Source organism: Myxine glutinosa, chromosome 12 (assembly GCF_964187855.1).
Source record: "Myxine glutinosa chromosome 12, kmMyxGlut1.1, whole genome shotgun sequence".
NCBI lineage: Eukaryota > Metazoa > Chordata > Myxini > Myxiniformes > Myxinidae > Myxine > Myxine glutinosa.
In genome coordinates this window covers 61922908-61950866 of record NC_136272.1, presented here as the reverse complement: position 1 = coordinate 61950866, position 27959 = coordinate 61922908, and the positions used below count along the sequence as shown (strand labels likewise).

The following is a 27959-nucleotide window of genomic DNA, read 5'->3' as shown; positions in this document are numbered from 1 at the left end:
TAGTGATTGGGATCAAACGACAGCACCCGTGCTCGGGGCTATGAGCCCCGTGTGGCCGTGTATATCCCGAGGCCACGCCTACCCCTCGGGCGTGGCCGACACCCTCTTGGTGCGCGGAATGATGTCATCGCGCCAGCGAGCCATCGTGTCCGCCACAGGCCCACAGGTGTATCTATTTTATTCAAACATATATACAGTGCTACGTTTTCTGTTAACATACACCTCTCGCTTTACCGCCTTCGAGTAAACAAATCAATGGGTCTGGAAGATATTGAAGCGCGGTGTTACGCGCGCTACTTGCTACCAAGGAGGAAGCGGACAACGCGGTAGGTTCAAACGTTCTTTATTCTCTGAGCTCACTGTAACACTGGCTCCGGGCTGCGCACCCGGTGTATATCCTGCGGCCACGCCTACCCCTTGGGCCTGGCCGCCACCCACTTGGTGCGTGGAATGAAGTCACCACGCCAGTGGGTTTTCGTGCTCGCCATACGCGCCCCCCCCAGAATTCCCGCGCACCTGGAGGGCCAGTTTGCGGGGCAAACGGATGACCCGGCCGAAGCGCCCCCTGGCGACCGGCGGCGTCCGGGGTGCAGGGATGCCAGCTGGGATGCTTCCGGCTGTACCCGGGATGGGTGCTGGACCGGGGGGCGGCGTACCGGCAGGGCTGGGCGGTGCCCGGGGTCCACCCGCAGGGGGGCGGCCCCGACGCAGGAGCCGAGCCATCGGCGGTGGGTGGTCCACGTCGAGGTGGGCCGGCTTGAGTCGATCCACCGAGACGCGGTCGGGAGTACCGCCGATGTCCAAGGTGAAGTGCTTCACCCCGGTCTCCAGCACGCGGAAAGGCCCGTCATACGGGGGCCGCAGTGGTGTCCGGTGGGCGTCGTGCCGGACAAAGACATACTCCGCGGTGCGAAGTTCCGGGGCGACGTGCGTGGGTGGGTGCCCGTGGTGCGCCGTCGGCAACGGGGCGAACCTTCGGGCGGTCTCCTGCAGGGCGGAGCGCTCCTGCGCCGGGGACCATGGTGCCGTGGGGTCGGGGAGGAACTCGCCCGGCACCCGCAGCGGTTGCCCAAAGACCAACTCCGCTGCGGATGCGCGCAGGTCATCCTTGGGCGCCGTCCGGAGGCCCAGCAGGACCCAGGGGAGCTTGTCGACCCAGCCGCCGTCGCGGAGGGTGGCCCGGAGCGCGGCCTTCAACGAACGGTGGAACCGCTCGCACAGGCCGTTGACCTGGGGGTGGTAGGCTGTGGTTCGGTGCAGCTGGACCCCGAGCCCCCGCGGCCCAGAGCTCCGAGGTGAACTGGGGGCCGCGGTCGGACAAGATGGCCGAGGGGGTGCCAAACCGGGTGACCCAGGTGGCGATGAACGCCTGCGCGACGTCCGCGGCCGTCGTCGCCGCCAAAGGCATGGCCTCCGGCCAACGGGTGGTGTGGCCCACCATGGTCAGGACATGGGTGAAACCCCGCGAGGGGGGCAGAGGTCCCACCGGGTCCACGTGCACGTGGTCGAACCTACGTGCCGGCACCGTAAACGGGGCCAACGGGGCCTGGGTATGCCGGTGCACCTTCGCGCGCTGGCACGCGAGGCACGTCCTGGTCCAGCCGCGGACGGCCTTCCGGAGGCCATGCCAGACAAACTTGTCGGCGATCAACCTCTGGGAGGCCTTCGTGCCCGGGTGGGACAGGCCGTGGATGGCGTCGAAAATCTGGCGCTGCCAGCCCGCAGGCACGATGGGGCGAGGCCACCCGAGGGAGACGTCGCACAAGAGGGCCGTGGCCGCGCCGTCGAACAGCACCTCGGTGACGTGGAGGCCCGTGACGGCGGTCCGCAAGGCCTGGACACCGGGGTCGGCGGCCTGGTCCACCGCCATCCGGGCATAGTCGATGCCAAGGTGGACCACGTGGGCGACGGACCGGGAAAGGCAATCCGCCACCGGGTTGTCCTTCCCTGCGACGTGCCGGATGTCCGTCGTGTATTCGGACACGGCCGCGAGGTGACGCTGCTGCCGGGCCGACCACGGCTCGGTGACCTTGCTCATCGCGTAGACCAGCGGCTTGTGGTCGACGAAGGCCGTGAACGCACGGCCCTCGAGCAGATGGCGGAAGTGCCTGACCGCCAGGTGGAGCCCGAGCAACTCGCGGTCAAAGGTACTTTAACGGCGTTCGGGCGGGCGAAGCTGCCGGCTGAAGAACGCCAGCGGTTGCCAAGCACCACGCACCCATTGCTCGTGTACCGCACCCACCACGTAGTCCGAGGTGTCGGTGGTGAGGGCGATCAGTGCATCGGGCGCCGGGTGCGCGAGCATGGTGGCGTTAGCCAAGGCGAGCTTTGCGTCCACGAACGCCGCATCCATCTGCTCGGTCCAGGTAACGTCACCTTTGCCTGGCTTCCCTCTGAGGGCCTCGTGGAGGGGGCGCTGGAGCTGAGCGATGCGGGGCAGGAAACGATGGTAAAAGTTTACCATGCCCAGGAACACCTGGAGCCCCTTGATCGTGCGGGGGCGCGGAAACCCCCTCACCGCCTCCACCTTGGCCGGTAGGGGGACGGCCCCGTGCCTCGTGACGCGGTGCCCCAAAAAGTCGATGTCGGTGACGCCAAACCGGCACTTAGCGGGGTTCACGATGAGGCCATGCTGGCCCAGACGTCCGAAAAGCGTGTGGAGATGGTGAAGATGCTCTTCGCGGGACGTGCTGGCGACGAGGATGTCGTCCAAGTAGACGTATAAAAAGTCTAAGCCGCGCAAGACACTGTCCATAAGGCGCTGAATCGCCTGAGCCGCATTCTTCAAACCGAAGGGCATCCGAAGGAATTCGAAAAGTCCGAATGGCGTGATGACGGCCGTCTTCGGGATGTCCTCCGGCCTGACGGGGACCTGATGGTAGCCGCGTACGAGGTCCACCTTTGAAAAGAAGGACATACCCGCCAACCGGGCGGAGAGGTCCTGTATGTGAGGGACGGGGTAGCGGTCGGGGGTGGCGGCGTCGTTGAGGCGCCGGTAGTCTGCACGGTCGACATCCCCCGCCGGGCTTGGGCACGATGTGGATCGGCGACGCGCAGGCACTCGGAGCGCCGCACGATGCCGAGCCGCTCCAGCGTAGCGAACTCCGCCTTAGCTACGGCGAGCTTCGTCGGCTCGAGGCGGCGTGCCCGGGCGTTGACCGGTGGCTCGGAGGTGGAGATGTGGTGTTCCACCCCATGCTTAACAGCCCCCGCCGAGAAGGTGGGCCTCGTGAGGGCCGGGAAACCGGCGAAGAGGCGGGTAAATTTGTTCGCTGCCGGAAGCGTGCAGATGAACCTGGCCGGAACGGAACCGCTCAACAAGCCGCTCGGCGAGCCGCTCTGTGAGCTGCTCAACGAGCGGGGCAGCGCGCATGCGAGCGAGCTGAACGTTTCCACCTGAACAAGCCTTCTGCGCTTTACATCTACCAATAATCCATGAGCGCATAGGAAGTCCGCGCCGAGCAGTGCCATGGGCATGTCGGCTGTGACGAACGACCATCGGAAAACCTGTCACCCAAACTGCAGTGGGAGGCAGCGCTTTCCGTACGTGCATATAGATGTACCATTGGCCGCAAGCAGCGCGGGGCCGCGGCCCACGGTTTGCTTGTCAGACGTACCGGCAGGAATGACACTCACCTGCGCTCCCGTGTCGCACAGGTAACGGCGCCCGGACAAGGTGTCCGTTATATACAGCAAGCTGTTGGAACCGCCGACGCTCAAAGCTGCCACCGAGCGCCGGCTCGCCCATTTCCCGACCTGCCGAATGAGCACGGCGGGCGACACTGTCGAGCCTCGTGGCCGAACTTGGCGTGGAAGAAACACCGGGTGGGCGGCTTCGGCGGTGGAGGTCGCGGTTTTCTTCGCGGCGGCGATGGTGGTGGGCGGCGTGTGGTGACGGACACGAGGTGTGGCGCATCGGCAGCAGCCCCGAGATCCACGAGGAGTGGCGCATCATCAGCCTCGGGAGCCGCGATGGCCGCGGCAAAACTCGCCTGCATGTCCAACGCCGCGAAAAACCTGTCGGCCTCGGCAGCGAGAGCTCGGGGTTCCGTTGTGGTAGAACGGGCCAACGCGAGGCGGACTCGTGCCGGCAGCTGGCGACGAAATAACGCCCGGAACAGAGCGGTCAGGGTTTCGTCGCCCATCAGCGACAACATATGGTCCATGCGGACCGATGGTCGCGTGTCACCGAGCTCAGGAAGGTCTAAGAGGCGGTCGGCTCATGCGTCCACCGTGAGGCCGAACGTGGCGAGGAGGATGCGCTTGATCGCCTCGTACCTGCCTCGGCCGGTGGATGTCGTAGGACCGACACGACGTGGGCGGCCGCGCCGGGCCCGAGGGAGGCGACCACGTGGCAGTACATGGTCTCGTCGACCGTGATGCCTCGAAGTTGGAACTGGGCTTCTGCCTGCAGGAACCAAACTTCGGCTTGTGCCTCCCAGAACTCGGGTAATTTGATGGAGACCGCGTTGGTTGCCATGCTGTGGCGGGTTCGGTTGGTCAGCGACGGCTGACCAGAATGTCGAAGGTCACCAATGAAGCGCGGTGTTACGCGCGCTACTTGCTACCAAGGAGGAAGCGGACAACGCGGTAGGTTCAAACGTTCTTTATTCTCTGAGCTCACTGTAACACTGGCGCGCTCGGGGCTGCGTGCCCGGTGTATATCCCGCGGCCACGCCTACCCCTTGGGCATGGCCGCCGCCCACTTTGTGCGTGGAATGAAGTCACCACGCCAGTGTGTTTTCGTGCTCGCCACAATATAATTATTCAGGAAAAAACAGTAAAGAAAAAAAAAACAAATTAAAAAACTATGAGGCATCAATAAATGGTTAGAGCGGCCGCTTTGAGTTTAGGGAGTCGACGGTTCGAACCTGGTCGATTAATACCAAAGACTTTATAAAGGGTCAACCGCTGCTTCATTTATTGATTCTCAGTATTAAAAGGGTAAAGAACGGACGTTTGTCGGAACCATAGGTTGGTAATCTTATACTAGCCTAGGCCTTGGTGGGCCCAATGGCCTTGTTCGTTGACGTTCCTTGTTGTTTTAATTATTATATATTTATACAGGGTTCACTTGGACGAGTCCAAATCAATTACACGGAACTCGGTGCCATTTCAGCGTTTTACAATGTCCGTGACCGTAAACATCATGGAATGGAAGCGCTCAAGCATCTTGATAATGATAAGGCCAAGTAAAAAAAAAAAAAATGTTTCTCGTCCCCGCCCGCTTCCTTTTTAGTCGCCGCCTACTTTTATTTACTATTTAATACTTTTTTTTTTTTTAATATATACTTGTTTAAAAAAAAATCGTTTTGCGAAGAAACTCGGTCTAAAACTTGCCGTTTCCGGGCGTTTGCTGATCGTATCTTGTGCATTGATGATCTGAACTATTATGGATCACGCCCTCTAACGGAACTTCCTGGTTAATACATGCTAGGCTTAACGCAGACACTTTGTGCTAAAGACGGTCAATTCTCGCAGCGGTTGTGCACTGGGCAAGTGCAATTAATACGTGTAAAAATCTTGCATCTATCTATAATTCCAGTAATCTCTGTCTGTCTGTCTGTACGTCTGTACGTTTGTCTGTGACCGCTGTTTCTCGACAACCACGGGTCCGATATACTTTTAACTTGCCAGGTATATTGCTGGGGACCCGAGGATGTGCCTTTTCAAGGTTTCATATTAATCGGACAATTACTTACCGAGCTATGTCCAAAAAACGATTCAACCAATCAGAGAGCAGCGAACGATCGCGTGTGCCGAACGTGGCGGGCACACTCTGCCTCGGATGGCACATTTGAGAGCGTATTCATTTATTTCACGTTTGCAAACTATGTTGGCGTTAAACTATGTTTTACAACTAATAAAAACGAATTTGCGATTCATTCGCTTTCCTGCGCGTTTGTGCACGCGATGGCGATTTCTTTACCAAACTCCGGAAGCCGTTCGCTTTGGACCAAACCATTGCATGTAAATAGAGGGGGGGGATTGTCACCACTCGCAAGCCGTTCGCTTTGGACCAAACCATTTCATGTAAATAGAGGGGGGGGATATAATTTTAGATATAGATATAGTACGGGCATGCCCTAGTTTCATCTATCTATAATTCCAGTAATCTCTGTGTGTATGTTTGTATGTTTGTATGTTTGTATGTTTGTCTGTGACCGCTGTTTCTCGACAACCACGGGTCCGATATACTTGAAACTTGCCAGGTATATTGCTGGGGACCCGAGGATGTGCCTTTTCAAGGTTTGAAATTAATCGGACAAGTAGTTACCGAGCTATGGCGATTTAGCCGTTCGCCGTTCGCTTTGGCGTTGCGAATGGACCAAACCATTTCATGTAAATAGAGGGGGGGGGGTTCTGTGGTCGTTGCGAATGGACCAAACCATTTCATGTAAATAGAGGGGGGGGGGATTGTCACCGTACTCGCAAGCCGTTCGCCGTTCGCTTTGGCGTTGCGAATGGACCAAAACATTTCATGGACCAAACCATTTCATGTAAATAGAGGGGGGGGGGGGATTGTCACCGTACTCGCACCCACGTACCCACGTACCCACGTACGGGCATTGCACCCACGTACGGGCATGCCCTAGTACTTTTAATGGTACAAATTTGAGTAGGAAATATAACGATATTCGTGTGTGTAAGCATTCGTTCGTCGACAAAAGGTTTGAAGTCTTGGTTCGCGAGATCAGTTGTAGATGAGAAGCGAACGTTGAACGATCTCTTCGCTAAAAGTAAATTTGCCAGTGGAGAATTTGACGATGGAGATGACATTGGTGATGGATACCAAACAACGAAAGTAAGTTGGTGTTGTAGCGGCTGCCGCTGAGTTTTCACAATCGCCTTGCACCTATCAAGGACGCGGAGCGATCACCATGCCGGGCTCGTCCAGGACGCCCGGGCAGGCCCGCCCTCAACTTGCCAGGCCACAGCCAGGACGCTGGGCCACGCCCCCTGGCGCCGGGCCTGGGCAAACCCCCTGGCGGAATAGATATATATTGCTGAGAGATAAACGGTTTTTCAGAGTGCCTGAGTGTTTGATTTCAATAAAGCAACTCAGATGAATTCCAGCTTTTTGTCGCGTCCATTCTTCTGATCGACGTGGGAGCCCCAGCTCCTTCATTGGTGACCTATCGACATGGACACGGCAGTCGCCCTTAAACTGCCTACCTTCTGGGAGGCTCACGCGGCGGTTTGGTTCGCACAGGCGGAGTCCCTGTTCGCCCTGCGAAGCATAACGGCCGACGACACCCGCTTCCACCATGTGGTAGCTGCGCTCGGGTCGGTTACTGCGGCCCGCGCCCTGAGCCTCCTCGAAAGCCCGCCAGCCGCTGACAAATACGGCGCGATTAAGAAGCTGCTCCTCGATGCTTTCGCCCTCCCATCGGCGGAACGCGCACGGCGCCTGCTCGATCTGCCTGAGCTCGGCGACACGCGCCCTTCCGAGCGCATGGACTACATGCTTTCACTGCTCGGCGAGCACTCTCCGGCATTCCTGTTGCGGGAGCTGTTCTTCCGTCAGCTGCCTAACCCGGTACGCCTCGCCCTGGCAAGCACGACGATCACAGATCCCCGGGCCCTTGCCAGAGAAGCCGACAAGATCTCCGCCGCAGGACAGCGCATCGTAGCGGCGACATGGGACCCACCGCCGTCCGACGCAACACCCAGGGCGCCCGAGCACCCGGCACGGTCGACGGCCGAACTGCCGACGCCATTGGCGGCCGCTCTACCGAGCCGACCACCTCCGGCACGACGACCGAGGCCTCCACCTGACCAAGCGTGGTGTTACTATCATGCCAGGTTCGGACAGAAGGCCCGGACATGCCGACCCCCGTGCACCTTCGGCAGGCCGGGAAACGGCCGGGCCGGCGTTCATTACCAGCCATGAGCGCCGGCCACACGGGCAACTTACTGTTCATCACGGATACAGCGTCCGGACGGCGCTTCCTGTGCGACACCGGCGCCCAACTGAGCGTCATACCCGCCTCTGACCAGGACAGGCAATCCGCGGTTTGCGGCCCCTCCTTAGTTGCGGCCAACGGATCGACTATCCGCACCTTCGGCCCGCGCAACGTCACCCTCTGCTTCGGCGGCCAACGCTTTGCTTGGACGTTTGTAACCGCTAACGTGCCCGTGGCTCTGCTAGGCGCCGACTTCCTCTGCGCACACGGACTGCTGGTGGACGTCCAACGGCGTCGTTTAATCAACGCTGAAACCTTCAGCTCCCTGGTATGCACATTGAGCAGCTCCGCGCCGACCGAGCTGGCATGCACCGTCCCGGCGGCGAACGAGTTTGCTCGCCTGCTCACGGAGTTCCCGGCCCTCACGCGGCCGACGTTTTCGGCCGTCGCAGTACGGCATGGGATCGAGCACCACATACCAACCACGGGCCCGCCGGTCTACGCCAGGGCCCGTCGCCTCGACCCAGCCAAGCTCGCCGTAGCGAAGGCCGAATTCGACGCGTTGGAGCACCTCGGCATCGTGCGGCGCTCCGATAGCGCGTGGGCCTCGCCACTGCACATCGTGCCAAAGCCGGGGGGTGGATGGCGCCCGTGTGGCGACTACCGCCGTCTGAATGACGCTACCACCCCCGACAGGTACCCGATCCCGCATATCCAAGACTTCTCCGCCCGTCTGGCGGGACGGGTCATTTTTTCAAAAATTGACCTCATACGGGGATATCACCAGGTACCTGTCAGGGCGGCCGACGTCCCTAAAACGGCAGTCATCACGCCGTTCGGCTTATTCGAATTCTTGCGGATGCCGTTTGGTCTCAAGAACGCGGCTCAGGCGTTCCAGCGCTTGATGGACGGCGTGCTGCGTGACCTGCCGTTCCTTTTCGTTTACCTGGACGACATCCTCGTCGCCAGCACGTCCCGGGCCGAGCACCTCCTCCACCTCCGAACACTGTTCGAGCGCCTCAGCGAGCACGGCCTCATCGTCAACCCGGCCAAATGCCACTTCGGCACGACGGCCGTTGATTTTTTGGGCCATCACATCACCAAGAACGGGGCCGTGCCGCTGCCAACCAAGGTCGAGGCCATCACCACGTTCCCGCGTCCCCGCACCATAAAGGCCCTGCAGGAATTCCTGGGAATGGTGAATTTTTATCACCGCTTCGTGCCCCGCGCTGCTCAGCTCATGCGGCCCCTCTACGAAGCCCTCCGGGGCAAGCCGGCCAAGCACGACATCGCCTGGTCCGCAGCAATGGACGCGGCCTTCCAAGGCTCAAAGCGGGCCCTCGCCGACGCAACACTGCTCGCTCACCCGGTGCTCAACGCTCCCATCGCCCTCACCACGGATGCCTCCGACTACGCGGTGGGCGCCGTACATGAGCAATGGGTGAACGGGGTTTGGCAGCCACTCGCTTTTTTCAGCCGGCAGCTCCGGCCGAACGAGCTCAAATACAGCACGTTTGACCGGGAGCTCCTCGGTCTACACCTGGCCGTCCGCCATTTCCGCCACCTCCTGGAGGGCCGTCCTTTCACGGCGTTCGTCGACCACAAGCCGTTGGTTTACGCCATGGCCAAGGTCACGGAGCCATGGTCGGCCCGCCAACAGCGCCACCTCTCCGCCGTGTCGGAGTTTACCACGGACATCCGGCACGTCGCCGGCAAAAACAACGCCGTGGCCGACTGTCTTTCCCGGGCCAGCGCGAACGCGGTCCACCTGGGCGTGGATTTTGCGCTTATGGCGGCGGACCAAACCACCGACACCACGGTGCAAGCCCTCCGGGCGGCGGACACGGGCCTCCGCCTGGCCGACATCCCCTGCGCGGACACTGTCCTGCTCTGCGACGTCTCCCAAGGCCAGCCTCGCCCCATCGTGCCCGTCGCCTGGCAACGCCGCATCTTCGCCTCCCTCCACGGCCTTTCCCACCCGGGCCGGAAAGCTTCCCAGAAGCTGGTGTCGGCGCGTTTCGTCTGGCACGGCCTTCGTCGGGACGTCCGCGATTGGACCAGCGCCTGCACGGCCTGCCAACGGGCCAAGGTCCACCGACACACCCAGGCCCCGCTGGCACCTTTCACCGTGCCCGAACGACGTTTCGACCACGTCAACGTGGATCTGGTGGGCCCCCTCCCCCCATCACGGGGGTTCACACACCTGCTCACCATGGTGGACAGGACCACCAGGTGGCCGGAGGCCGTGCCCCTCGTCTCCACCACCACCGCCGACGTGGCGCAGGCTTTCATCGCCACCTGGGTCGCCCGCTTCGGCGCACCGGCGGACATCTCGTCAGACCGTGGTCCACAGTTCACCTCCGAGCAGTGGGGCGCGGTCGCCCGCAACCTGGGGGTAAAGCTCCACCGTACTACGGCCTACCACCCCCAAGCAAACGGGTTGTGCGAGCGATTCCACCGCTCCATGAAGGCCGCGCTCATGGCCGGCCTTCAAGACGTCGGGTGGGCCGACCGGCTGCCGTGGGTCCTTTTGGGCCTTCGCACGGCCCCCAAGGAAGACCTCCAGGCATCCACCGCCGAGCTTGTCTATGGCCAGGTGCTACGCGTCCCGGGCGAATTTGTGCCCGACGCTACCAGTCCCTGGTCCGCAGCTCACCAGCGCTCGGACCTCCAGGAGGCCGCCCGACGGTTTGCCCCCGTGCCAACATCCCGCCACGGTGACCCCCAGTCCTACGTCCCCCCAGCACTCCGCACAGCGGAGTATGTTTTTGTGCGTCACAACGCACATCGGTGGCCACTCCAGCCGCCGTACGACGGGCCCTTCCGGGTGCTGCGACGGGACGACAAGTCGTTCGTCATCGACATCGGCGGCAGGTCGGACCGGATTGCTGTGGACCGCCTCAAGCCGGCACACGTGGACGTCGACCACCCACCACGGGTGGCCCTTCCGCCGCGGCGAGGCCGCCCCCCGTCCACGGTGCCCCCCACTCGACCGCCCACCACCTCACCGGACCCCCTCCCACGACCCGCCAGGGGTCGCTTCGGCCGGGTCGTCAGGACCCCCCTCAAATTGACCCTGCCGGTGCAAGTCGATTCTGGGGGGACGTGTGTAGCGGCTGCCGCTGAGTTTTCACAATCGCCTTGCACCTATCAAGGACGCGGAGCGATCACCATGCCGGGCTCGTCCAGGACGCCCGGGCAGGCCCGCGCTCAACTTGCCAGGCCTCGGTCGGGACGCCCGGGCATGCCCGGGCATGCCCGGGCAGGCTCGCCCGGGCATGCCCGGGCAGGCTCGCCCTCAACTTGCCAGGCCGCAGCCAGGACGCTGGGCCACGCCCCCTGGCGCCGGGCCTGGGCAAACCCCCTGGCGGAATAGATATATATTGCTGAGAGATAAACGGTTTTTCAGAGTGCCTGAGTGTTTGATTTCAATAAAGCAACTCAGATGAATTCCAGCTTTTTGTCGCGTCCATTCTTCTGATCGACGTGGGAGCCCCAGCTCCTTCAGTGTCGTGATATAGCGTAAATATTTAAGCCATATCAAGACATACATTTTCTAGTGTACTTGTTTATAAATACTTGGTGCATTAAAAAATCCATATGTAGCTGTAACGCTATACTTGGATGGCCTAGTACTAGTTGTAGTTTCGTGTATTCTGAAGTGTGAATACAGTCAGGCCATAGTCCTACCCTATGATGTAGGTTTAATGGTGGGAGGTGGGAGTACAACGTGGGTCTCTGAGTGAGAAGCTCGGTATCTAGGCCCTGTTGTAGTTAATAAAGTAGGCCTAGATTTCTGCAGTATTGATTTTTCATTTATTTCGTAAAAGAAAATACAATCACAAAAAAAATTCTTAACAAAAAAATTCTTAGAAAAAAATAGCAAAAAAAATGAAAATAGTAAATAGTAAGGCCTCCCTCCTCCTTTTTCAAAAAAGTCCGGACGAGAAACTTTTTTTTTTTAAACTTGGCCTAACCTAATCCTCTTGAAGCTGTAAATCGATGGCAGCCCCCAAGTTCTTTCAGCCAATGAAAATAGATCTTTGGGGGGAAATGTCAACATGTACAGCCAATCAGTGAGCGAGTCAGGAATGAGGTTTGGACTCCACGGGAGTTCGCCGTCTGTCTTTCAGTTTGGCGCAGCCTGAGTGGACGGATTCGGCTTTATCACAATTTTTAAATATTTCTTTGCTATTGCCTATGCTTCTTCGGACTTTACCTCAAGTATTTATTTTCTCCACTTTATCTTAACTTCATCATTATTTTGTGCTTTTCTGTTCCACTTCGCATTTAAACTTTTCCTTTGTAACGTCCAGCCCTCGTCCCAGATTCGCTCCGCCCTCATCCCGCATTCGCCCCGCCTTCATCGCGGATTCGCTCCGCCCTCATCCCGCATTCGCCCCGCCTTCATCGCGGATTCGCTCCGCCCTCATCCCGCATTCGCCCCGCCTTCATCGCGGATTCGCTCCGCCCTCATCTCGGATTCGCTCCGCCCTCGTCGCGGATTCGCTTTGCCTTCTTCTTCAGCCCCGCCTCCATCCCGGCCTCGCCCCGCCTCCATCCCGCCTTGGCCCCGCCTTCATCCCAGCTTCGGCCCGCCTCCATTCCGGGTTCCCTGCTTTGGCCGCTCCACCACATCTGTTCAGCGTGAAAGCTTCCACCATGAGTGTCTACCTACAGGGTAAAAGCTTTGCACACTGTGTTCGTTGATGTTAAGCGTATTACAAGATGTACACGTACAAATACCTACTGTATTAATATAGTAATTTGTCCATTATATCAGCTTCACATCTAAACAGTTATATTGAAGGAACTGCGCTCCAACGCGAGTCGAAAGAATTGACGCGACCAAAGACGGAATTCGTCCGAGTTGCTTTATTGAAACCAAACAGCTCAGGTATTCTGACAAGCCCGTTTATCGGGCAACAATATATATACACATTTATGTCGGGAAGTTTGCCCGGCAAAAGCTATACCGGGCATGCCCGGGTGTCAAGGGCGAGCCTTGGAAAGGCGAGTCTGGACCTGCCCGGGCGTGTTTGGCTGCGGCCTGGCAAGTCGAGGCTGGGCGTGCCCGGACGCTCTGGGCGAGCCCGGGAAAGGCGAGAGCGGGCATGCCCGGACGCTCTGGGCGAGCCCTGGAAAGGCGATAGCGGGCATGCCCGGGCGCTCTGGGCGAGCCCTGGAAAGGCGATAGCGGGCATGCCCGGATGCTCTGGGCGAGCCCTGGAAAGGCGATAGCGGGCATGCCCGGGCGCTCTGGGCGAGCCCTGGAAAGGCGAGAGCGGGCATGCCCGGACGCTCTGGGCGAGCCCGGGAAAGGCGAGAGCGGGCATGCCCGGGCGCTCTGGGCGAGCCCTGGAAAGGCGATAGCGGGCATGCCCGGACGCTCTGGGCGAGCCCTGGAAAGGCGATAGCGGGCATGCCCGGGCGCTCTGGGCGAGCCCGGGAAAGACGAGACCGGGCGTGCCCGGGAGGTTCGGGCGTGCCCGGGAACAGTGAGTCCGGGCATGCCCGGGAGAGGCGCGTCTGGCCGTGTTCTGGCCGGTGCAAGGCGATTATGTACATCCAGCGGTAACCGCTACAATATAATGTATTGCAGCTGAATAAATTTCACTTTAATAGTTAATCTGCACACGTGTGTTTCTCGTGGAGTGGTAGATGGAGGGATACAATGGATGGATGAAAATCGTGAGATTGAGGGATAGTGATTGGTTGGTTCAATGATTAATATTGTTTTTTTTTTTTTTTTTTTTTTTTTTTTGTATACAAGATCGAGGCTCGTGAAAGAGCGAACATTAATCACACAGAAAGACAAACCGACACATAAAACATATAACATCGGGAGCGGTAGACAAGATGGGGAGAGAGGGGGAAGGACACAAACACAACATTTGAGAGCAGGGACCGAGAGACATGGAGACATCGAGAGATCTGAGAGAGGGCGAGGGCTTTGGGGGGGGGGGGGCATGGGAAGGGGGCGGTGGGAGAGGTATAAAACATATGGACACTGCCAGGACTTCCAGGAAAGAAGTTGGAATTTCAAACAAGGTGGATCTGGGGTGAATTAGCGGGGGTAGAAAAGATCAAGGTTTTGGATGGGGGAAGATAAGAGATGGTGGTGAACAGCTGTTTTAAAGACCTGGAGGGAGGAGTGGGATTGAAGGGAGTGAGGGAGTTTGTTCCAGAGGTGGGAGAAAAGAGGAATGAAAGAGTGAAGGTGAGCAGAGAGCCGAGATTTCGGCAGTTTAACCATCAGAGGGTTGCTGGCAGATCTTGTGCGACCTGTAGGAATATTTGGGGGACAGAGCACAGAGAGAGCTGGGGGTGCAAGGCCGGAGAGGAGTCGGTAGAAGACAGAAAGACCACCTACCTGCCTGCGGTGAGTGAGTGAAAGGCCCTCAGAGATAGCTTCATCGCGGGAGATTCCAATAATTCTGAAAGCTTTGGTTTCAACAGCGTGAAGCCGAGCTAGGTGTGAGGCAGGAGCACCGGCCCATAGGGGAGAACAGTATTCCATTGAGCTGCGGATGAAAGCCTTGTATGTGGTGAGGAGCTCAGGTGTGCCGAGGAAGGACTTCGCACGACGGAGGATGCCCAGTCGGCGACTGGCTTTGGAGGCCAGCTTAGAAATGTGGTTTTCCCAAGAAAGATCATGGCAGATAGTGAGACTCAAAATCTTGAGCGACAGAACTTCTTGGAGAGGATTGTTGAGAAAGTAGATGGGAGGGTTGTCCAGTCGATCTTTTCGGAGAGACATAGTAAGAGTGTGAGATTTGTCAGGATTGAAAGACATGTTCCACTTGTTTGACCAGTCTGTGATTTTGTCCAGGTCTTCAGAGAGCGAGGAGGCAGCAGACTGCCGATCTGAGGGAAGAGGAATGGAGCGGCAGAGAGTGGAGTCATCAGCAAAGAGATAGAGAGGATTTTCGAGAGAGTCAGAGAGATCATTGATGAAGACCAGAAAAAGCACGGGGCCCAGAACACTGCCTTGGGGAACTCCAGCCTGAACAGGAAGAGGAGATGAGAGAAACCCATTCAGGGCCACACGTTGACGACGACTAGAGAGGAAGTCCGCCAGCCATGCGTGGAGATTTCCATGGATACCAAAGGAGGAGAGTTTGGTGAGCAGAGCGGGGTGCCAGACCGTGTCGAAGGCACGTGATATGTCGAGGGAGACAGCTCTAATTTCCTGTTTGGCATTGAGGACCTCCATCCATTGTTGAGACAGCAGAAGCAGCATGTCCAGAGTAGAGTGACCTGGTCTGAAACCAAATTGATGATCAGAGATCAAGCCATTGGAGAAGAGGAAAGATTTCATATCCGAAGCAATGATGGATTCCATGACTTTGCTGATAATTGGGAGAAGGCTGATTGGTCTGTAGTTGCTAGGATCTGTTTTTGCACCTTTTTTGTGCAAAGCGGTGATGTTGGCTGATTTCCAAGCAGATGGCAGTTGACCTTGAGCAAAAGAGAGGGTGAAGAGAACAGAGAGAGGGTGAGATAGAGCAGCAGAGCAGGATTTTAGGACCCGTGGGCTGATGCCGTCAGGACCAGTTGCAGAATCAGAGTCGAGGGTTGACAGAAACTTTTCCACCTTGTCAGGAGGAAAGGACACGGAGTCCAGGAGCAGCAGGGTACGACTGGGTATGGTGGGTACAGAGAGGGATGGGTTTGGGACACAAGATTTAGAGGCAAACACAGAGTTGAGGCATTCAGCTTTTTCACGTGCGGAGTCAGCTGTGTAGCCGTTTGAGGTAAGGGAGGGGATGGAGGGGGAACAAACACCAGAAACGGATTTGACCAGACGCCACCAGGATTTGGAAGAGGGAGACAGATAAGAGAGTTCGGTCTTGAGAACGGAGAGATATTGTTTCCTGGCTCTCCTGAGGGTGGACACACACTTGTTTCGGGCTTTGTGAAAGGAAATGAGATTTCCTTCCGTTGGATTTGCTTTCCAGGAGACGAAGGCAAGTTGTTTCTGGGCAACAGCCTCACCACAAGATTCCGTGTACCATGGACGGGAGGAAGGGTATGACAACTGAAGACGAGATGGGATAAATCTGTGCATGAGAGAGAGCAATTTACTTTGGAAGAATTCCCAGGATGAGTTGATGTCAGAGGTGGTAGAGATGGGAGACCAGTCCAGATGATTGATGGCTGCTTGAAGACCGTGCCAGTTGGCCTGAGTGAAATGCCAGACTCGTCGACGCTGAGCAGGCTCCCTGAGGATGGTCAGAGAGATGTCCACTTTAACAAGGACATGATCAGATGATCCGATCGGAGCAGAAGAAGAGCAGCAGACATTTTCAGGGAAGTTAGTCATAACCAAGTCCAGAAGAGAAGATGTTCCGTTGACTGAGATCCGGGTCGGGAAATTGACAGATTGTGTCAGTCCCAGTGAGTCGCAGAAGTCCTTTGCTGAGGAGCCATGGCTGGTGAGAGAGGTACCCACACCCAGCCAACTGGCATGATGACAGTTGAAATCACCACATATGAGGAAGAGAGAGTTGGGATGAGTAGATAGAAGTTGGTCCATATCATCAGACAGCGAGATGTAGATGGAGTCATCACTGTTTGGTGGACGGTACAACACACATTTGAACAAGAGGTGGGAGCGAAGGGGAAGCCGTAGCCAGAGGTATTCCTGGGTGTGAGGTGGAGAGAGTGCAGTGCAGGGCGAGTGAGGAAGAGAGTTTTTGATAAAGATAGCAACCCCGCCTCCAGGACGAGGCTCAGGTCTATCATACCGGAGGAGGGAGTAGCCCGGGAGAGATACTATGGAATCAGAGACATCATAAAGGAGGAAAGTTTCTGTTAAGCAGATCACGTCTGGTTTGACAGAAGCAACCTGTATGGAGAGATCAGTTAAGTTTGAACGAAGGCCCCGGATGTTTGAGGTCCATACCGTTAATGAAGAGGAAGGGGGAGCATCAGATACAGAACAGGGGGGAGGAGGGGTAGGGTAAGATGTGGAAGAGGTGGAAGAGGTAGGGAGAGCTGTTGAAGGTGTGTCAGAGATTTCAGAATAGCTCAGAGAAAGGGAAGGATGGGGCGGACAAAAGGTTTGATGGTGATTGGGTGAGCCACAATGAGGTGTTATTTGAGGAGGGGGAAGAGCGAGGCAGAAGGTTGGGGGAGATGGAGGTGAGAGTTTGAAGGGGGAAGAAGCGGGGAGGACGCTTTGAGGAGGGGGAGTGAGAGGGGGGAAATTGAGAAGCAATGAGGGTGGGGAGATTTGAAGGGGAGGGGTGAGGGGGGAGTTTGGGAGGGAATGGACAAGGGGAGGGATTTGAAAGGGATGGGATATGGGGGAGATTTGGAGGGGAGGGGTGAGGCAGGAGTCTAGGAGGGGAGGGGCGAGGGGGCGTCTTGGCGGGGAGGGGTGAGGGGGTAGTTTAGGAGGGAGGGGGCAAGGGGGGAGATTTGAAAGGGATGGGTGATGGGGAAGATTTGGAGGGGAGGGTTGATGGGGAAGATTTGGAGGGGAGGGGTTATGGGGAAGATTTGGAGGGGAGGGGTGAGATTGGATTTTTGAAAGTGTGCGATTTATGGGAAACGAACATTTATTGCAAAATGAGTTTCTTGTGACCTTCGAGTTAAAAATACGTTTAAGGACGCTGGATGGAGGATGGAGTGCAGGAGAGTTTAGGGAATGTAGAAAAAAGGCACTATAGGAGATGGATATTTTTTTGGGGATGAATTGATTTGATGAGCAAGTCGAAAGCAGCCTTTTAAAGAAGAAGAAGAAAAAGGTGTTATAAAATATGACGGAATACATAACTTGAGGGGAAAGTGTAAACATTGAAGGTTAATGAGTGAAAACTATCTGGGGAAATGGGGGAGAAACACGTGGTCGAAGAACGAACGAACGAATAAGTATGAATAAACGAATGAGAACAGAGAAGGAAATTTTTTTTTTTTTTTTTTTTTTTTTTGAGTTGAGATTTACACAAGGAAGTAGGCTATGGGTGAAAAGACTGGGAATACAGAGAACGAAAGTTATTGTATCACAAACGACGGACCGCTGAGAGAAAAACAAAGCGTCAAGGTTGTACAGTGCACACTGTACATGGCCTCAAGACACGACACGAATTAACACGATTTTCAATACAGGTATGAAAGATTTGCACCGAAAAATCTTCGTCGGGACACAATATACGTACAACACCATAAATAAATACAGTTTTAACGAAAATATAAATGGGAACAATCACTTAACTTCGATTTCAAATCGTTCGCGACGCGGCAAAGGCCTTGCTCGCGACACGGCAAACAGACGATCAATTTATGAAAGATAAACACCGAGAAACAACCAAAGTTGCACACAATAACTTCACACACCGAAAGATAAATACAGTTTCGACAAAATACAATTGTGAACAGACTTAACTTCGAAAAACGTGGAGACCGTGTGGACTGTGGAGCTTCGAAAATCCCTCCCACCGCCTTTGACCTGTGTGTTCGTAGCAGTTCGTCGTGTTCGTAGCAAGACAATTTTGACGTCAACATGTGAACAGTTACTGCTGTTCTTAGACAGAGCTTAGACAGAAGACATTGTACAGTTCACGATATACAAGGATGTCCTGAAACTCGTGAGGTCCACGTGTTGTCCTCCCGCTGCAGGTGATTCGGAGGCCGCTCTGCTGGAGCTGCTACGACAACGGGTGCTCGTGCTTGATGGTGGAATGGGGACATGTCTGCAGCAGTTCAAGCTCCAGGAGAGTGATTTCCATGGGAGCGAGTTCTCGGAGCACAAATGCAACCTTCAGGGAAACAATGACCTTCTGACTCTCACCCGTCCCGATGTGGTCCGCAAGATCCACCGGGTGGGCGAAAAGTGCTGGAAACCTGTCAGAAATGGCTCGAGATGTTACTAGGTCGAGAAAAATACTGAACTTTCTGAGTCTGTTCATGTAATAACATGTTGTGGTCGTGTGTGGCAGGATTACCTGTTGGCCGGAGCGGACATTATTGAGACAAACACGTTCAGCAGTACGAGTGTCGCACAGAGCGATTACCAGCTCTCTCACCTGGTCAGTCCGAGCAACTCATTGAAATTCTCACAAATAATAAGATAATTTTTGAAACAGGAAATGGCCATTTGGTCCATCGCACTCATGTTGCATCTCAAACCCAAATCCAATAGGACGTGGGAATGGGCAATTCACCAGACCATAGTAGTACACAAATAAGTAGACAATTATTATGATCATTTTATTATGATTTTATTATGATCATCAATTATTATTATGATCATGATCTTTCCTGGGAAAACCACATTTCAAATCTGGCCTCCAGAGCCAGTCGCCGACTGGGCAGCCTCTGTCGTGCGAAGTCCTTCCTTGGCACACCTGAGCTCCTCACCACATACAAGGCTTTCATCCGCAGCTCAATGGAGTACTGCTCTGCCCTCTGGGCTGGTGCTCCTGCCTCACACCTAGCTCGGCTTCACGCTGTTGAAACCAAAGCTTTCAGAATCATTGGAATCTCCTGCGATGAAGCTTACTCCAAGGGCCTCTCACTCACTCACCGCAGGCAGGTTGGTGGTCTTTCCATCTTCTATCGACTCCTCTCCGGCCTTGCTCCCCCAGCTATCTCTGGGCTCTGTCCCCCAAATATTCCTACAGGTCAAACAAGATCTGCCTGCAACCCTCTTATGGTTAAACTGCCAAAATCAAGACTCTCTGCTCACCTTCACTCCTTCATTCCTCTTTTCTCCCGCCTCTGGAACAAACTCCCTCACTCCCTTCAATCCCACTCCACCCTCCAGGTCTTTAAAACAGCTGTTCACCACCATCTCTTATCTTCCCCCATCCATAACCTTGATCTTTTCTACCCCCGTTATTTCACCCCAGATCCACTTTTTTGAAATACCAACTTCTTTTCTGGAAGTCCTTGGTGTCCTTGTGTTTTATACTTCTCCCACCGCCCCCCCCCCTTTCCCACGCCTCCTCCCCCCAAGCCCTCTCCCTCCCACACATCTCCCGATGTCCCTGCTCTCAAATGTTGTGTTTGTGTGCTTCTCCCTCTCTCCCCATCTTGTCCACCGCTCCATCTTTTGATATATTTTGTTTGTCTGTTTGATTTGTTTGTGTGATAAATGTTCGCTCTTTCACGAGCCTCGATTCTGTATACAAAAAAAAAGAAGAAAAAAAAGCTATTGTGTGGATGACACCGTCATGCGGCACTTTCTGATCACCCCATCCACAATGACCTTTTCACTCCTCGATGCGCGTGCGCAGGCATACCGACTGAACCTTGAGGCAGCCGACTTGGCGAGGCGTACGGCTGATGCGGTCTGGGCCGAAACGGGCCACAGGCGCTTTGTGGCCGGGGCTATGGGACCAACCAACCGCACTCTCTCCATTTCACCGTCCGTTGAGCATCCAGACTTTCGCAACATCAGTAGGTTATACTCGTGATGGAGTTTGGGTGGGATCACATGGGAGGGGTCACATGACGGTGTACAGCTTTTTGAGTTGACATACAATGTTTCATTGTGGCATGTGACGTATGACATTAAAAATGTCAAATGCATGGGTGAAACGCCTTCCATAGAGCACGGAACTCACTAACTAACAATACTAACTTCCGTATAGCCAGGCAGCAGAAAGTCTGCCTTCGTCGATAAATTTGGAAATAGAGTCCATTGTTGGGTTTCTCTTCCCCATTCCCTTCTGTGAACTTCACGGAAAATACCGAAGTGCCATCTTTACATTGCATGAAGTAAAAACGCGATTCTGCTGCACACAAATACAAAACCTGATAATGTCTGTTGGTCACGGTGAAGTTTGTGACCACTTCAATCCCAGACCAATAAATCTCACCAACGAACCTTGACGCAGGAGGGGACCATTTGGCCCGCAATGCCTGTGCTGCACCACGACCACATTAAATAAATCTGTCGGGCTCTCAATTCAGTGATTCAGGAAAACCCCTCCAGTTTCACGAGTTTGAAGGGGTAGTGAGTGAATGCTCTGGTTTTGTACCCACCCTCACCCCCCTCGCCCATCTCCCACCCTGGCCCATGCATATCTGGGCCCAGTGAGAGGTAAGTTAATGCTCAAGCAGGCAAGTATGCTGCAAAACTGTGAAGGCTAATGAAAATTTGGACCAAACTTACCTCAATTCAACAAGAATGTCAATAGATTCCTCCTTTCTGTCAAATATTTATACTTTCCTTTGTGTGCCCCCCACCTCGTGTCCTTAAAGGCTTTGTGCCGGGCGATATCTCATTAAAAATAACAATAATAATACAAAAAGGGCCTACTAGTGTATCAAAAGTCCTTGAAAGGTATGTGGTATTCAGTGTTCATTAATTTTTTTAAGATAATAAGATGCTGTATTAACTGAAAATAATCCTCCCAGCAATGGATGTTCAGGTGAAATAAACCAAATTCCTCCAATTATCACGTTTTTATTTGCTTAGTTTTTAAGTGTTGTAGCCGCTTCAATATTGGGCTATGTCCGTCCTTCCATCGAAAATGAAGAACCGTTCTAACCCACCATTTTTAATTCTAAAGGGTAATTGTAATGGTTTCTAAAGGGTAATTGTAAAGGGTCCGAAAGGGTAAATCTAATGGGTTCTAGAGGGTAATTCTAGAGTTTAATTCTCGAGGATAATTCCAGCAGATAATTCTAAAGGGTGATTCTAAAGGGTGATTCTAAAGGGTGATTCTCGAGGGTATTTCTGGAGTTTAATTCTAGAGCGTAATTCTAGAGGGTGATTCTAAAGGATTATTCGAATGGGTTGTAAAGGGTAATTCCAAAGGGTAAATCTAAGGGGTTCGAAACTTTAATTCTTAAGGGTTCCAAAGGATAATTCTAAGGGGTTCTAAAGAGTAATTCTGAACGGTTTCATTCATTTCTAGGCAGTGCCTATTTCATATTTAAAATGCCAAACTGAACCGCTTACTTTGGACATGGGTGCAATTTTTTTGGTTTCAATTTGGACACAAATACCCCCAAAATGACCCAAAAAAATTGACATGAATTTTTCAAAAATTTCGGGGGATTCATGTTCCCAAACCTCACCTAGTATGGAGTTGTTTTGCTCGCTACATTCCTTTTTTACACTGCGCTGAAAAGCGAGGTTAATGGATCGGTCATGTACATGTATATATATGTACATATGTGTATGTTCGCATGTTAAAAATTCATTTTCTTGGCGTTCGTTGGTCTGAGTGACACGGATTTTTTTACAGTGTAGCCCATAGTGCAAAGCCGTCTAGAACAGTGTTTTTCTGTTCCTAATGTATGTATGTATGTGTATATGTATGTATGTATGTATGTATGTCCCTCACAAATGTACGCCAATCAGAGCTGTGGACCTGGCCACGTGACAGGGGTGATGTCATTTTGACACCGCCATTTTGATTTCTATGCCATTCAGGCAGAATATATTGTCAACCCTGTCATGCATTACAATCTGCAAGCTCCTCTACCTTTAAATTTTCCATTCAGTGTGAAACACAAACAAACCGATTGTGAAAATGACCATCAAATATCGAAAGCATAGGCATTACGGATCTTCCAACGACACATTATGTATAGGCCTTAGGCTTCATACCTTCATCCCTCACCTTCAGGCCGCTTTGGACAAATTTGCCCAGGTTTCTTAATACAGTCGTATCATTTTCGTAATAATAATAATAATAATAATAATAGTAATAATAGAACCACCTTTAGAGGCCATTTTTCCCTGCAGAGCAGGGGTTGGCCTTTTTTGGGCAGCACGGTCTCCTTTTTGAAGCAATGTTTTATAGCCGGATGCCCTTCCTGCCACCAACCCCGTTAGTCACCTCTTGGGACACACAGGGAATTACCAGTGAACTGGTACTCAATTTGCCGACCTCTGAAGGATGACAGGCTGAGTCAACCCCCCTGGCGTTAATTCAGCGATCGACCGGGATTACAAACCCAGGATCCTAGGATCCCAAGCCGGCACCCTAACCGCTAAGCCAACACCAGGCTTATAATATCGTAAATAATATAAGTATATAGTAATAATATAATATAGTAATAATAATATCGTAAATATTGTTGGGGTTTTGAGCGTGTAAAGCGTGTAACGTGTAACGATCGCTGGAGCGTGTAAAGTGTTGTAAATATACCCTTTGTAAATAATTCCCTTTGTAAATACCTCCATTTCTTGTAAAGGTCAAAGGTCGTCCCCTAGTTAGTCCACATCGCAACACGTAGCGAAACATAGGCTCTCTTCATAGTTATTTCATTATTATGTGTTTCAGGTAAGGCTGTGTTTCCAATAGTTTGACTCTACGTTGCATTAATCAAATAAGATAGGCCCCTTTCAATTCCCCAATCGCCTCACCCGCGTCTCCGCAAAGTAACAGCCAGGCAGCGTTCGCTGCCCTTTGGTTTGGCTCGTTTGATTGCCCCAAGACGCCATTGCCCATGTGCTCCATCTCGGAGAAGAAGGGGGGAGGAGCCGCCAGATCACGGCTTGATACGGCTGACACCAATATAAGCGCGAAGCGACCGCTATCAGCCCCACCTAACCGCGTTACCAATAGATGCTACCGCTATCAGTAGTATTACACCTGTGACTGAAAACATAATTACTGTGGTGTTGTGTCTGGTGCTTGGATAGCCAACTTACAGTGCGTGGCGTGGATCCAGGAGGGCTTACCCTCGCAAAAGACAGTGGTTGGTGTAGTCAGCAATACCTGGAATGGTCCCGTCCACCTTGGTTCCAGGGCGTTCTTGCGGGTGAAGTGCTTCACGAGCACGTGGTGTTACGGATTCGTCACTTCCGTTGTGGTGGTTTTCATCCACTGTAAACATTTTTGATTCCATGTACTATTATTGTTTTCAAAAGGTTCATGGTTTATGAACTGTTTTCAAAAGGTGAAAAAGTTAGAGTTAAAAGAAACAGGAAACCAGATCGGGAACCGGACGACGAAGAGGAAGAAGAGAGGAAAAGAAGGCGGAGCGAGTGGAGTCGGACAAGAAGCATAGTTGCTTTGCGGTCTGGAGCGAACGTTGGCGAGCAAGAGTCATGAGTGAACTTTGGGTTTCCCAGGAAAGGGATTCCTGTGACAGAGTTGTTATCGCTGTAACAGAAAAACCTGCGTGTCAGGTTTTGCGGTGGATTCTGAAGAGAATCATCGTCATCATCGTCGTGCCATTACGCCACGAGACGGCCATTTTGACTTGCGTGCTTGGCGCATTGCGCAAGGTCTTTGCTTCGCTTATGCCATTTTCACCGCATTCAGACGTATCTGGTGTGTGTGTGTGCAACGTGGCTTTTGAAGGTGAATTTGCGGTTCGCCGACTGTGAGCCGTGGAATGTCCATACCCGAGGGTGTGACTTCCCAGTCGCCTGGAGGGCGCCTTTTGATTTCCCAGTCGCCTGGAGGGCGCCTTTACACAGCTTTGGCAGCAGGACTGTAACTGCCAACCCAACGGGATTCTAGTCTCGATTGGACATTGATCTGACGATCGCTGGAGCGAAGCAACTTTGGCTTGAAACCGGGAATAAGAGACATTGGGAATGTTCTTGGTTCACTCACTTGGTGGTTTTCATTTTCAATTGGTTTTCAACACCAGTGCAAGTGCGAAAAGTGGTTTTGCAACGCTAAGACAAATGTGAAAAGTGGTTTTGCAACACAAAGACAAGTGACACAAATGATTTTGCAACACTAACACAAGTGCAAAAAGTGGTTTTGAGCAATAACAGGAGCGCGAAAAGTAGTTCGCAACACCAGCACAAGTGTGGAAATTGGTTTTGCAACACTAACACAAGTGCAAAAAGTGGTTTTCAATGCCAGCACAAGTGCGAAAATTGGTTCTGCAACACAAGCTCAAGTGCAGAAAGTGGTTTTCAATGCCAGTACAAGTGCGGAAAGTAGTTCTGCAACACTAGCTCAAGTGTGGAAAGTGGTTTTCAACACTAACACAAGTGCGATAAGTGGTTTTTAACGCCAGTACGAGTGCGGAAAGTGGTTTTATCAACAATAACACGAATGCAAAAAGTGGTTTTGCAACACTAACACAAGTGTGATAAGCGGTTTTCAACCCCAGCACGAGCGCGGAAAATGGTTTTGCAATTCTAAACCATGTGCAAAAAGTGGTTTTCAACACGAGCAAGAGTGCTGAAAGTGGTTTTCAACGGCAGCAGAAGTGTGGAAATTGGTTTTTCAACACCAAGACAAATGCGAATTGTGGTTTTCAACACTAGCGCAAGTGAGAAAAGTGGTTTTGCAACACTAACACAAGTGCGAAAAGTGGTTTTCAACACTAACACAATTGCAAAAAGTGGTTTTCAACACTAATACAAGTGAGACAAGTGGTTTTGCAACACTAACACAAAGGCAAAAAGTGGTTTTGAACACAAACAGGAGCGCGAAAAATGGTTTTCAACACTAACAGAAGTGCGAAAAGTGGTTTTGCAACACAAACGCAATTGCGAAAAGTGGTTTTCAACATTAGCACGAGTGCGGAAAGTGGTTTTCAATGCCAGCACAAGTGTGTAAAGTAGGTTTGCAACACTAACACAAGTGCAAAAGTGGTTTTGAACACCAACAGGCACGCGAAAAGTGGTTTTCAATGCCAGCACAAGTGCAAAAAGTGGTTCTGCAACATTAGCTCAAGTGTGGAAAGTGGTTCTTCAACACAAGCTGAAGTGCGGAAAGTGGTTTTCAACAAAAGCACGAGTGCTGAAAGTGGTTTTCAACACCAGCACAAGTGTGGAAATTGATTTTGCAACACTAATACATGTGTGGAAAGTGGTTTTCAACACTAGCACGAGTGCAAAAAGTGGTTTTGCAACACTAACACAAATGTGAAAGTGGTTTTACAACACTAACACAAGTGTGAAAGTGGTTTTGCAACACTAACACAAATGTGAAAGTGGTTTTACAACACTAACACAAGTGTGAAAGTGGTTTTGCAACACTAACACAAGTGCGGTAAGTGGTTTTCAACGCCAGTTCGAGTGTGGAAATTGGTTTTTGCAACAATAACACGAGTGCGAAACGTAGTTTTGCAACACGAACCTGAGTGCGAAAAGTGGTTTTGCAACACAAACGCAATTGCGAAAAGTGGTTTTCAACATTAGCACGAGTGCGGAAAGTGGTTTTCAATGCAAGCACAAGTGTGGAGATTGGTTTTGCAACAAGAACACAAGTGTGGAAAGTGGTTTCAACACGAGCACATGTGCGACAAGTGGTTTTGCAACACACACACAATTGCAAAAAGTGGTTTTCAACATTAGCACGAGTGCGGAAAGTGGTTTTCAATGCCAGCACAAGTGTGTAATGTAGTTTTGCAACACTAACACAAGTGCAAAAGTGGTTTTGAACACCAACAGGCACGCGAAAAGTGGTTTTCAATGCCAGCACAAGTGCAAAAAGCGGTTCTGCAACATTAGCTCAAGTGTGGAAAGTGGTTCTTCAACACAAGCTGAAGTGCGGAAAGTGGTTTTCAACAAAAGCACGAGTGCTGAAAGTGGTTTTCAACACCAGAACAAGTGTGGAAATTGATTTTGCAACACTAATACATGTGTGGAAAGTGGATTTCAACATGAGCACAAGTGCGATAAGTGGTTTTGCAACACTAACCCAATTGCGAAAAGTGGTTTTCAACACTAGCACGAGTGCAAAAAGTGGTTTTGCAACACTATCACAAATGTGAAAGTGGTTTTACAACACTAACACAAGTGTGAAAGTGGTTTTGCAACACTAACACAAATGTGAAAGTGGTTTTACAACACTAACACAAGTGTGAAAGTGGTTTTGCAACACTAACACAAGTGCGGTAAGTGGTTTTCAACGCCAGTTCGAGTGTGGAAAGTGGTTTTTGCAACAATAACACGAGTGCGAAACGTGGTTTTGCAACACGAAACAGAGTGCAAAAAGTGGTTTTGCAACACCAACACAAGTGTGATAAGTGGTTTTCAACAACAGGACGAGCGCAGAAAATGGTTTTCAACACTAACCAAAGTGCGAAAAGTTGTTTTCAATATTAGCACAAGTGCTGAAAGTGGTTTTCAATGCCAGCACAAGTGTGGATATTCGTTTTGCAACACTAAGACAAATGCGAATTGTGGTTTTCAACATTAGTGCAAGTGCGAAAAGTGATATTGCTACACGAACGCAAGTGCGAAAGTGGTTCTGCAACACGAGCTCAAGTGCAGAAAGTGGTATTCAACGCCAGCACAAGTGTGGAAAGTGGTTTTGCAAAAATAACACGTGCAAAAAATGGTATTCAATGCCAGCACAAGTGTGGAAAGTAGTTCTGCAACAATAGCTCAAGTGCGGAAAGTGGTTTTGCAACACCAACACAAGTGCAAAAACTGGAATTCAATGCCAGCACAAGTGTGGAAAGTAGTTCTGCAACAATAGCTCAAGTGCGGAAAGTGGTTTTCAACGCCAGTGCGAGGGCGGAAAGTGGTTTTTGCAACAATAACACAAGTGCGAAAAGTGGTTTTGCAACACTAACAAAAGTGCGAAACTGGTTTTGCAACACTAACACAAGTGCGAAAGTGGTTTTGCAACACTAACGCAAGTGCGAAAGTGGTTTTGCAACACTAACACAAGTGCGAAAGTGGTTTTGCAACACTACCACAAGTGTGACCATTGGTTTTCAACGCCAGTACGAGTGCGGAAAGTGGTTTTTGCAACAATAACACAGTGTGAAAAGTGTTTTTTGCAACACTAACACAAGTGCGAAAGTGGTTTTGCAACACCAACACAAGTTCGACCAGTGGTTTTCAACGCCATTAAGAGTGCGGAAAGTGGTTTTTGCAACAATAACACAAGTGTGAAAAGTGGTTTTGCAACACCAACACAAGTGCAAAAGTTGTTTTGAACACTAACAGGAGCGCGAAAAGTGGTTTGCATCACTAGCACAAGTGTGTAAAGTGGTATTCAACGCCAGCACAAGTGTGGAAAGTGGTTTTTCAACACTAACACAAGTGCAAAAAGTAGTATTCAATGCCAGCACACGTGCGGAAAGTAGTTCTGCAACACTAGATCAAGTGCGGAAAGTGCTTTTCAACACTAGCACAAGTGCGAAAAGTGGTTTTGC

The 27959-nt window shown here is 52.4% G+C and overlaps 1 protein-coding gene across 3 annotated transcripts; it reads left to right on the top strand.

Moving 5' to 3' along the window:
- The first annotated feature begins 75 nt into the window (after positions 1 to 75).
- On the top strand, positions 76 to 21273 carry LOC144888532 (methionine synthase-like). Of its 3 annotated transcripts, none has more exons than XM_078766869.1 (5): positions 76 to 166; positions 12224 to 12588; positions 18534 to 18736; positions 18854 to 18943; positions 20153 to 21273. In XM_078766869.1, exons 2-5 carry the CDS (start codon positions 12570 to 12572, stop codon positions 20330 to 20332), a joined length of 492 nt encoding a protein of 163 aa, XP_078622995.1. In that variant the 5' UTR covers positions 76 to 166; positions 12224 to 12569; the 3' UTR covers positions 20333 to 21273. The 3 variants fall into 3 exon arrangements, with proteins under 3 accessions (XP_078622995.1, XP_078622993.1, XP_078622994.1); XM_078766867.1 differs by lacking the exon at positions 76 to 166 and adding an exon at positions 178 to 326; XM_078766868.1 differs by lacking the exon at positions 76 to 166 and adding an exon at positions 4492 to 4590.
- The last annotated feature ends 6686 nt before the right edge of the window (positions 21274 to 27959 follow it).